Genomic DNA, 12782 nt, shown 5'->3' with positions numbered 1-12782 from the left:
AGGGGCCTTATATCACAAGGCCTCACCGGGGATATCTCGGTGGAGAAGGAAGATGCCCTCGGTGCCCTTTATCAAGTAACTTAGCTGTTACGTAGAGGAGGCTGGAGTGAGTCTACTTAAGAATAACACCAAGATCCTGGAGCAGATTTGGAGAAAGGCAGCCGTGCAGGCAGGCAGAGAGGGACTTAGACCAGGCTGAGAGTGTCTATTGTATGCTGAACCTCTGTAATAAAACCTGTATCTGTTCCCGCTTCCTATACCATGTTGGAGTGAGGCCCTGGGTGCTTTGTTAGTCAAATAAGATGGTGATATTATAATTATGCAAAACTATTCAGAGCCATAATCTGCGTTTTACATGTGAATCCTTTGAAATTTAATTAAACTGCTCTGTACTTCATCCTTCCACAGGTGTCTGGTTCACTCATTTTGAGTTTACAGCCGTGTGGTCCATTAGAATGTTCTCCATGATAGTTTGTTCTTTTTATTCACACACAAATGACTCTTTAGGAGACTTTGTTGAAAAGGCTCTAGATGTTAGATGTTAGCAGATCTATATTTTGCTCCTTTGTGGTATAGCTGGTCTCCTGTCACTCTTCTATTTTTACACATAACCCCCCCCACACACACACACAACATTCATTGGCCACTGTCCTTCTCATATCTGGGGAGAGAGACCAGCAACGACCAGCATTACTGATTAATGGATACGTGGCTCCTGCGCTTGGCCTGTATGTACAGCACTGTCCCAGTCCCTACTGGGAATCTGTAGAGGATGAGGAGAGAGCAGCTCATAGAGTGATGAAGCCATCAGCACATTCCACACTAGCTGGATAATTACCTGCCATCCCTCTGCTTAGCACTGAGATTCACTTAATGTGTGCCTGTGCTGCCATGATTGATTTGTGTCAAACAACATCACAGGAAGCTTGTTATTTTCAAGTGTGATGGATACCGCTATCATTTTAGACTGCTCTTGCATCGAATTTTGCTCATACCGAGAACACAAGTTACTAAAAAAAGACTCCTCCTGCTTAAAATAGGCCTGTCGTTTAAAGATGGAGTGGACTGGGATACGTGAATCTTGCCTCTCCCTCCCCCCCCCATCTCTCTCTCTCCCTCCCTCCCTCTGTCTCTCTCTTTTCAGAGGGATTTAGACTGATAATTCCTATTCTGTTCGTCACTCGCACTGTAGTTATTGTGTTTTCTACTGAGGCTTTAATCGCTTCACAATATATTTTCAACATACGGAAGGCAGTGGGAGACGGCACAGTCTGACACGTTGTGATGTCAACTGCATTACCTTTCTGTTTTTATTTGTCCTCTAAGGAATTACTATAACACTCTTTCATTGGTTATATTAAGGTGCACAGAGAATAGCCCAGGCCCAATTCTTTATGAGAGAGCCCAGATAAGCCTGTACTCCCATGACACTGCTCAGTTAAAGGGAGCATGTCTCAGTTATCCAGAGGATTTGGAGTTCTGGTAAAGGAGGACATCTGTTTTATTTATAAACCTAGATTGGGATTAAAAATTCTCATTGAATAAATATCTTATTCCTGCAGTATGGCTGTCTCAGTTCTTTTGGTGTTAAGGTACTTCTGTTATATTTATGACATGGTGATTTATACTATGTAAACCTGCTCAAACAGACCACCAAAGTAAAGAGATTCATGAATGTTATTATTACAAGTTCACACCAACAATTATGGATTCTATAGTTTATACAAGTTAGCAGATGTAAATGTCATTTTTTATTTAACCATTATTTTACCAGGAAGTCCCATTGAGATCGGGAGATCTCTTTTACAAGGGAGACTTGGCCAAAATGGCAGCAGCATATGAGTGTTCAAGTTTAACGCCCCAAACAAATTCCAGAGTAGGCCATTATTACTCATTCACTCAAGTGAAACCTTGGAAGCTATACTGACAAGCGACACAGTGACACCTCTGACATGTGTAAATAGCCACCCTTGCAAACTCATCATGGACATCAAAGAAGCATGTGTTCTAGTGGAACCATTTCAAGCCAAGCTTGGGCACGTGTACTGACTGCTATATCTATATACAGTGTACTCATTGCTATGATATGAGAGGAAAACCCACAGACACCCTACATCTGGACATGACCAAACTGTTGAGGCTATATATATGACCTAGCTGTCTACCTATCACTAGTCTACTCTAATATATCCAATATATTGTACAGTACAGTATTTTTCTTAAAATCACCCCAAGTTAAGTAAGCAGTACAGGTTTATGAGCAATCTCTAAATGGTAAATGGACTGCACGTATATACTGTAGAGCTTTTATCCAAAGCGCTTCACAATGAAGACCTCTCATTCACCCATTCACACACACCCATTCACACACCAATGGCGGCAGCTACCATGCAAGGTGCTAACCTGCTCATTGGAACAATTAGGGGTTCAGTGTCTTGCCCAAGTACACTTCGACATGTCGTCAGGAGGAGCCGGGATTCGAACCGCCGATCTTATGATCATTAGACGACCCTCTACCTCGTGAGCTACAGCTACCCCTACAACCCTACTCTATCTCTACTACCTTGGTGGTGGGGCAGCACATAGCTCAGGAGGTAGAGAGGCCGGCCGGTTGGATCCCAGCTTCCGGAGTGTGCCGAAGTGTCCTTGAGCAAGACACTGAACCCCAAAATCACTCATGTGACGCTCTTTGGGCCTTTCTGTGCGGAGATTGCATGTTCTCCCCTCCCCGTGTTCGCAAGGGTTTCCTCCATAGAGAACCCTATACGAAAACATGCAGAAGAACAGATTGCTAACGCTGTCCGTCCCTGATGAAGATGGGCAGGAGCGCTTGGTTGGTCCCCGGGCGCGTCCCCTGCACGGTGCCTACTATGTGCTCCTGGCTGCGCTTGGGGGAAGGATGTCGGGACAGGTGAAGAGCAGAGAGAAGCACCATGCATGTGCTGTGTTTCACTGCGTGATAAATAAAGATGTTTGTTTTGTTTTGTTGTTATTGGTGTGCAACGGTATTGGCTACTTCCGATTGATCTAAATCTCATGCTAGGAGCCGATCAGAGATGACACACGTCACGAGTTATTTATAGAAGTGGCTGCACCGTTTACCTAAACTAGACCCAACGAATATTCTGTGAAATAGGCCTACAAGGAATTTAATAGGCTACAGTACTTGTACCCAAACGTAGACCTACCTCTACAATAACCAATGAGAATCTTAACATTTGGAATTACATTACATTTACATTACAGTCATTTAGTCAAGACGGTTTTATCCAAAGAAATTTACAATAATTGCTTTTAACATAGGTTGTCAGTGTACTACTACTTGCCAGAACTCACAAGTGACTAAGAGCATAATCTAGTGCTGAAGGCAAAGTGCAAGAATAGAAAACTAAAAATACAATAAGTGCTTAAGAGGGAGGATAGTGGTAGTACTTTTTGAAGAGGTGATGAAGTTCATTCCACCACTGCGGGGCCAGGACAGAGAAGAGCCATGACCGTGTCGATCGACTGCAGGAGCCTTGGAGAGACGGGGCAACCAGTCGCCCTGAGGTAGCAGAGTGTAGCGCTGGGAAGGGGGTGTTGGGATTGACCATGGCCTGGAGGTAGGAAGGAGCTGTTCCTTTCATTGCCCTGCAGGCTAGCGCCAGAGTTTTAAACTAGATGTGAGCGAATAAGGATTAAACAAGCACATGTCTAAAATCAATGGATCTGACAGTCAGTCCCCTGGGGAGGGTTGACTTTATTCATGTGTTTCAAATGTAGTCCTAGACCTGCCATGTTGTGGACCAACACAGGTGTTTCAAATGAATAAATTAGTTCTACTGCATAGGATGCTATGCAGTAGAGCCAATCAGATAAATTGAAACACCTGTGTTGGTCCTGGCAGGTCTAGGACTACATTTGAAACCCATGAATACCTGTACTGAGACATGACTCTGGCTAGCACTCCTAGTGGTGGGCTTTAGCCTGCATCTAATAGGACGGACGGATGGATGATTGCTGTTTTAGTTGTCCCACAGTCGATGAAATCAAAGGAAAGGCTATTAACTTTGCCTTGACTCTAAAAAGATGAGCATATGAGCTAACACATTATTTAATTAAATGAAAGTAACTCATACTCCCCTAAAATATTTCTGTTAAATCCTGCCGGGTTGGGCCATCTTAAATGTATCCAACACCAATCAGAGCACAAAGACTGAAGTCATTCATTATGCCAAAGCTGTAGTGTATATCTAGTAGTCTACAATATATGACTGTATCACTATAATACTGTATAATAGTCCATGTATATAGGATTGTATCACTATAATATATAAGCTCCATGTTGTATGTAGGATTGTATCACTATAATATAATAGCTCCATGTTGTACAGGATTGTATATAGGATTAAATCACTATAATATAATAGCTCCATGTTGTATATAGGATTTATCACTATAATAGCTCCATGTTGTAACAGCCTGGAATTAGCACGTGCCCTTTTCCTAACCCTTCATGCGACGACGTAGCCTGGGACGTGTTTGGCTACATCATGTGCCAATCATTGTAAATCAAATCTAGTCCTCCCGTAATCTCTCTGTGCAACTGAAGCTGGACTTCTCCATTCCGGCTCCGCCGTCGCCTTCGCACACTGCGCGTCCCCCAGGTTCTCTCTCCACCATGGCTGCAGTTTCCAGCGTCTCTGACTTTGCACGTCGTGGTAACACCCCGGTTTCTCTCTGCATGCCACCGATTGGCTCGACGCCGTCAGAACACGCGAGGCACCCGTACTGATTGGAGCCGCGGCCGTCCATCACCGACTGACTGATCTGCTACCAAGAAGCCTAGGCTGTGCGTGTTTCTTCCGAGGTCCTGGCAGAACCATCCGGCTGGAGGGAGTCAAGTCGACAATTCCAATAAACGGACTTATTGGATGTTTTAGTTTTGATCTTTCATTTTATTTCTCTTTACTGGATTTATGTCCGTGTTGTGCTTGGAGATAAAGTGCGGAGCGCGCTGAACGCACCGGATTCGATGGGGGAAATAAGTTGACTATAAACTACCAGAGGAATCATTTGTTTTTCCTCGTTCCGGGAAAAAGATAGCAAGCTAATGATATCAACATGATTTGGATTTCTGTCGCCTGGGATTGCTGGAATTGTTACATCTGAAGGGAAACCAGCGGAACACAGTATATGGACGTTGTTGAAGGCAATCAAAGACAATCCCACCCCACGGTTAGCTCGGTTCACAATAACCGGGCTACACGTTCCTGGAGATGATTAGCTTGCTCGCTATGTAATATCGGAATATAGAGTCAGTGCGGCACAGCTGAAGTCTTTACAGGCGACTTTACACGCCGAAAACAAGTGTGTCCAGACCAGCGAGGCTAGCGAGACTGAAGCCGCCTGAACTTCTGCAAACTGCATGCAGCCACAGGCGCTGAACAACGGCGGGTCTGGACCAGACAATATGGCAAACTTGAGTAGATTCAAAAGATGAATGTGCTATTTCCCATGTGATTTTTGTGATCGTTTTCCCTTTTCACATAAAGAAGGGGAAATTGACCGAGTTCCGTCAGTGGGAAGGGGGGACGCCACTTCCAACATGAGGGAGATCTAGGGCCGCGGATCAGTTATTTATTGTGGGGGGTGCGGGTTTTTTCTGTCGCATTTTTTCATTTATTCATTTTAACAGGTGCACTGCATTTACAAAGGCTATTAATTATAGCCTACCAACACTCTCGCTGACGATGTATGCACAATAGGCTACATTTAAAATGGAAGAAGTAGGTCAGATCGTAACGATAAGGCCGTAAGCGAGAGTTAGTGCTGCTCTCATAGAATCGTAATAGGCCAAACAGACATGTTGGTTTAATTTGAAACACATTTAAGACTTTTTGTTTTGATTTTATGCGTCGGTCCATAACCAAATTAGGCGACTAATTGTAGGCCTTATCCACCTGCCCAAATATTTTTTGGTTACCTTTAGGCCTGTTCACTATTGCCATAGCCTAATTATAACGACACTGTCATCCATCTCCCTTATATATTTCTTTTTGATTGTTGTTATTGAGTGGATGGCTCTGTGCGGTACAACGGCTACCAATGCCGCAAAAATGATGGCTGCATATAACGGCGCCGCTTCGGCAGTTGGTGCCCATCATCCGCACCATCATCACCAGCTACCGCATCTCCCGCCGCCGCACCTACACCACCACCACCACCCGGGCCAGCATCACCTGCAGCACCCCGGCTCCGCCGCAGCCGTCCACCCGGTCCAGCAGCACGCTTCCACGGCCGCAGCTGCAGCGGCGGCCGCTGCTGCGGCGGTAATGCTGAACCCGAGCCAGCAGCAGCCGTACTTTCCCTCGCCAGCTCCCGGACAAGCCCCGGGTCCGGCAGCGGCTGCGGCACCTGCCCAAGTTCAAGCAGCAGCTGTTAAAGCTCACCACCACCATCACCAACACTCACATCACTTACAACAACAACTGGATATAGAACCGGACAGGCCCATAGGATATGGAGCGTTTGGGGTGGTATGGTAAGTTGCAAACCTTTCCCTGTATTTTCAGTAGAATAGCCTACTCGTTTCGTGGATCTGTGTTCTGTCCAGACCTTAGCCTAAAGTGCACGTAGATGCAGCCTAGATCTCCTAACTGCATCACAATTCACAAATGTGTATTTTGCAAGACAGACCTATCCAGATGCCAAGGTTCGTTTGAGAATAGTATCATTTTGAATGAAAGCAACGTAATCCATTCAATAGTCTTTAGACTGAAATAAAGAAACCTCAAATTCTTTAAAAATATGATATTTGTATCCTAAGATTTCGTCCTTGTCACTAAGTTTAGCACCATATGATTACTGGTAGGTCTTAAACGAATGTTTTTGAATCCACGTGTTGGAGTGGGAACAGGAAGACAGAGCTAGACAGCACAGGGGACCTGTGAGCGGAGGCCTGGCGAGGAGAGATGGGTTGGTTTCTCTCTCTCCACCTGCCACAATGACAGCAAATGTGTCTGTATGACACAGGTTCGGGGCCACTCCGTGACTTGTCTGTAGTATTAATTGCCTCCACTTGCCACATGACCACCTATTATAAACATAAACAGCTTTAGCCAGCGTGCATATTGTTTGTTTTTCCCGTGATAGAATCGTTTTTTCCCCCTCATGACAGCACATTGTTTTTTTCCCACGAGAGCGGAGATCCACTTCCGGTCAGTGTTGTAGTGTTTGTTCAGGCGGTTGGGATTGAATGGAGAAGCGACCAGCAGGGACATGGTAGAGTGTGGTTGCTAAGCGCAGGGGCAGGGTCTTCATGGCTGTGGGGCGCTGGACGATGATATTCCGTGACTGCCCTGTTTGGTGTGGAAAGCATCAGTCAGGTGACCCCCCCGCTCCCCCCCCCCTCTCCTGTCAGTCTGCTCAGCTACGCCGGCTCAGCCCTCGCTGTCATCCAGCTTCCTGTTGCCCATTGTCTGCTTTTAATCTGCACTGCTGCCCTCGGTTTATTTATAGCCCCCCACCGGAGGCACACATACCCCCCTCCCGTTTAACAGCCTCTGCACACAGCTCAACGATGAGGAGGGATCTACTGGGGCAGACATCAGCCACTTCTTTAAGACAGGTTCGAATTGATGCATCAGCCAGCTGTGACAGTTTATTTAAATATTTCATTTTTAGCTGTAAATGGACTGCACTTATCCAAAGCGCTTTACAATGAAGGCCTCTCATTCACCCATTCACACACCAATGGCGGCAGCTGCCATGCAAGGTGCTAGCCTGCTCATTGGGGTTCAGCGTCTTGCCCAAGGACACTTTGACATGTGGATAGGAGTAGCCAGGATTCGAACCGCTGACCCTACGATCACTGGACCCGCTCTACCTCCTGAGCTACAGCCGTCCCGTCTGTAACGTACAAAATTCTTCACGTTGGAATGCTTCATATTGGATTGGCATGTGGCGAGGGGCGTCTTGAAGTTGCGTGTGTGTGCGTTGTGTGCTGTGTCTGCGCTCACGTGTGTGTGTTATGTGCTGTTGCCGCTCGTGTGTGTGTGTACTTGGGTGTGCTATGTGGCTGAATAAAGACCCCTTAGATGTCCAAATTATTATTAATAATTATAATAAATCATAAATACTGGACCTTGGAGGGTCATTTATTTGCCACATGGCAGTTACAACACACACGTGAGTGAGAGGAGACACACAAACACACACATAAACACACAAACATGCATTTTACAGCGGTCCTTGGTGGAATTTATCCTCTGCTTTTCTCCCATTGAAGCTGTCCTCCAGGGGCAGCCAGGAGCAGTGGGCAGCCTCAGAAGTAGCGCCCAGGGAGGGGCCGAGTCCAAGTCCTGGTCAGGGACATGTTCTTCCACATGTTTGTTATATTGGGGTTCTATGTGGAAGGAACCCAAGTGAGCACGGGGAGAACATACAAACTCCACACAGAAAGGCCCCGGAGATGGCCCATGTGGGAATCAAACCCAGGACCTAATTGCTGTGAGGCGACGATGTAACGCACTGAGCCACCGTGCCACCCATGAGCAATTTGGGGTTCAGTGTCTTGCTCAAGGACACTTCGGCATAATGCCGGGACAGGGCTTGACATAAGCACTGGCCCACTGGCCCGGTGCTGTCTTGAACACCTACGAGCCAGTAAATAATGCTTTTCAATGGCCCGCTCGGGCCAGAGCAAATATAACTGAGATTATATATACATACATACATACAAGCGTACAATTGTCTTCCCATAATAAAACAAATTTGAGAGATTCGCGACTACGAATCGTTTTGGGAGAATAGGCAGGCACCGTGGCTGCAGTCACATTCCACAAACAAGGCAGAGAGCACGGAGATGCAATGATCACGGGTGAGTTCAGCCCCGACAAAACATTTGTTTTTGGTTGAATGACACGTTTTCTCAGTGTTACCCAATCAGCAGAGTGTTCCAACACATCACCGTTTAATGTTTACTACATTTTGTCAAGGCTGAAGTTCAACAAGCCCCAGCTGTAAGCTTCGCATTACAAAAAAAACAACCTCCGAGCCTTTACTCTGATTGGCCGTGGTAACGCACCAGCGCGAAAACTTGAATGTGAAGACAAGCTAGCCGAATACCTTGTACATAATAATCAATAGCTGCTAATAAAATGTTTCTGAAGGCACCTCCTGCCAGCCAAAAACTTGGCAAAAAACATCTGAAAAAAGAAACCACCTTTCACCAGAAGCACTGCACTATTAAAAAAACAAAAAGTTTTCCAGCCTCACTGGCCAGATCGTTGGCCTTGGCTAGGGTATGAGGAGGAGAAGGGAGAAGTATTTTGCAAGCTTTGCTGATCTATGCCAGCGTATGCAGACAAGTGACTGAAAACAGACAGCTCTTAAGTGAAATAACTAGCTAATATATTTGAAGGTTTAATTCTTAGTAATTGCTGACTAGATCCCATCATTACCAGTTAAAGTGAACCAAAGTTAGCAAGCTAACATTAGGCTAGACAGCTGGTTATATGATTACTACCGCCCTCTAGCGGGCATTTGAGTCCCTGCCACAGTGAAATAATAAATCAGCATTTCATTTAGTTTGGTTGGTTTTTGTAGGGAGTCAGCACTCTTCAAAGGGCAGGTGGGAGAGAGGTGCACAGGGATCCTCATGCCCAAAGTAACTTTGAAAATCCACTGGCCAGTGGCAAATTCAAGTGTATGTCAAGCCCTGCTGGGAGCTGGGATCCAAACCGATCGCCAGCCGGCTGCTCTACCTCCTGAGCTACATGCCGCCGAAAGGGCAACGAGTTCAAATAGGGTTCAAAGCCGTAGAAGAACGCAGTGTGTGTGTGTCGGAGTCCGCAAAGATAACCAGGACACCAGGACATTTTAGTAGTGGGCAAAGATGAAGAGATTGATCAGCTTTAAGTAGCTTTAGACTGCAGACCAGTACACTGAAAACTTCTCATGACGTATCCAAGGAGATCTAGAGAAAACAGGCTGGTATTGAGTTGTAGCCTATTTTAATGTATAAAACAACCAGACATGATTGTAGTCAAAAAGCTAGTCTATCTATGAAGTTTGATCAATGGATATGGTATGATATCCTGGCTTAGTTATAAGTCATAAGTTAACTGTGTGGTTGGTAGAAACCAGCATCTGTTGGGGGTGGGGGGGGGTGTCTGTTTGGCAGTGGAGCTTCCTTGTGAGAGTGAGTGTCCACCAATGCGTGCACCTGTGAAACGTGGAGTAAACTGGCTTTGCCCTTGCATGGGGGGCTTGTCATGTGCTCACCCCTGCTTATAACCCAGGTGGAATTTGGCTTCTTAAGTTAAATGTTTACTTCCTTTGGGTTCGCTCCTTGTCCTCTACAGTTTATCAAAGTATATTGTCGTGTGTGTGTGTGTGTGTGTGTGTGTGTGTGTGTGAGAGAGAGAGAGAGACAGAGAGAGGGATAATTTACATTGAAAAGAGAGCACTCAAATTTTTTAACAACCTTAAATTCAGCCCCCTAGACACCCTCCATTCCAACTCCATCGAAATCCAAGAGCTGAGACCAGAACAGTCCACTATGTGAGCTAGTGCTGAGACTAACTGCTCCCTCTGACACACTGACCAGTCTCACACCAACACTGCTTTCAAAACATCAAGCAGAGTACAGCAAATAGTTTTTTTATTATGCAAATTACACAATGTAAGTTACTAAAAGCCAAAGTAGATTAGAATGTTATCTGGCCCCAAAAAGAGATGACAAATTGTCATAATATCTCTACTGTCAGAGATAGAAGGCAGAGACAGATCCTAACCAAGTACAGGTTCAGTGACCAGCAATCAAAAAAGGACAACACAAAAAATCGTGGCAATCAAAAGAATACAGAATGTGGTCACTTTGACAGGTGAGGTTGAAAGAGACGTGCACTTCCTCCCATACTGACAAACATTCAATGATATAAGGAACATCTACTTTAACAAGTTTTACTCTGTTATTGACTTCAAAGATCTTAATGCCCTCTCAAAATTAAAAGGAGAAGGAGACGGGGCATGTATGGCTGGCCAATACGTATCAGCATGCTATAACCTGAGGGACAGTGAATGACCTAGACAACCAGCATACGCATATATTCACACATGCGCACATACACACACATACGTATACACGTTGTTATTACCATTTCTTGCAGCATTTCATATTTTTATATATATTTGTATACTGAGTACAATGTTGTTGTTTGTTTGTTATTTAATTAGTTTTATGCTTTGGCAATAATTACGTACTGAGTATTTCCTGCCAATAAAGCTTATTGAATTGAATCTATCGAGACTTATGGGTAATGGTGTGCACAAACTGGCTGTATTCCAAACCGTCGGGCTCATCCCTACGCCTTACATCCTAAGAAGTCTCTTCCCTTCGTAGTGAGCACTGTGAAGGGCATAGGGAGTAGGGTGTCAAAATAACGCTTGTTTGGAATGGCCTTCAAAGTCATTTTCAGGGCTGTTGCACGTGTCAACAGCCTGTCACAAGCTATGGCTAACTATAACCATTGCTAATAAATTAATCCTATCTAAACTGAAGATAAACCTTCAGAGTGGGAAAGAGTCCTGATCTCAGGATCAATATAAGCCCAAAATTATTGACCGGAGACGTCGCAGTCGCAAAGAGTTGTGGGAGCAAATGAGACAATAGTGACCATCGCTTGTTCACTTCAGAAACGACCGTTATGAAGGGCCCTTCGAAGGGAGTACTTTTGTACCCTTCGGATTGGAACGCCCTTCAATATGGCTCCGGTGGGCGTGGCCCCGATTATGTTCCCTTTGAAGGGTAGAGCCCTACCATTTGGAACACAGCCACACTCTAAACCTGTGTCTTGACTATTGGTAGTGAGGTATCAACAGAAGCCGTGCTGTGACTGAGGGAGATGTTTCACACCCAGAGCTCTGTTATATCACACAGTCCTCAGGGGCTGCTTCTCCATACTGGCCACATGTTGTTGGTCAGATTGCAAAATTATTTCACCATGCAGTCAATGCATCATCAATATCGCCTATATCACTCACTGTTTGTTCTTATCTTAGTTTCAATGGTCTTAAAAGTAGAAAAACTGGCTAAATGTTTAGGTACCTCTTTAAAGTTGACACCAGGGTGAACATGGACCAGTCTTGCATATACTGTGACCTTCAGCACCTCCACATTCATGACTAGGGGTGAAATCGAAAATTGATCGAGATGGGCGTTGGATTTTGATCATCGAAATCAAAAGCAGGATCGTGATTCTCCCAGTATTTTTTCCCCCCTCCTCTGCGTCCCACGCACCAGACAAAGCAAGCTTTGCGGGTAAAAAGTAAATGATTAACGTTAGCCTACTTGCCCATCTCCCATAAGGTAGCTATGTTTTAGTTTGAGCCAAGCTAGTTAGGAAAAGTAGCTGTAGGTTTTCGTTTGAATCACAGCCAAGCTAGTTGTATTCAAACAAACACAAGGCGCTTATACACTGGAAACATTGGATGGTTTATGCATTGGAAAGTACTGGTGCATGCCTGGAGAGAACGTTATCCTACGTAAGGTGTTGTGTCGTGTACAAGTAGCTTCGTTGCTGAGACTGAAATTGGGAACAAAGCAAAACGCAGCCAGCTAACGTTTGCTAGCTAGTAGCTAGGTAGGGACTGTTTGTTATTTAGAATGAGTGGTCGCTGGAGGACTTCGGAGTGCTCGGAAATAAATTAAAAAAAAGGCGTCACCCTCCCTCTGACGGAAATATATTCTTCTTTGACCCTCCCCCAGCGATTTAAAAATAAATATTCACGCTCCCCCA

At 45.1% G+C, this 12782-nt stretch overlaps 1 protein-coding gene across 1 annotated transcript in view; it reads left to right on the top strand.

Moving 5' to 3' along the window:
• Nucleotides 1-4886: 4886 nt before the first annotated feature.
• Nucleotides 4887-12782, top strand: part of nlk2 (nemo-like kinase, type 2) — a 42475-nt gene continuing 34579 nt past the window's right edge. The window contains exon 1 of the mRNA XM_084435773.1: nucleotides 4887-6523. Within this exon, the coding sequence (XP_084291899.1) occupies nucleotides 6060-6523 (464 nt within the window). The 5' untranslated portion in view covers nucleotides 4887-6059. The remainder of the gene's footprint in view (nucleotides 6524-12782) is intronic.

The sequence above is a fragment of the Borostomias antarcticus genome (assembly GCF_949987555.1).
Source record: "Borostomias antarcticus genome assembly, chromosome: 1".
NCBI lineage: Eukaryota > Metazoa > Chordata > Actinopteri > Stomiiformes > Stomiidae > Borostomias > Borostomias antarcticus.
Note: the sequence above shows the minus strand (reverse complement) of the source record. Positions and strands in the feature narration are given on the sequence as shown.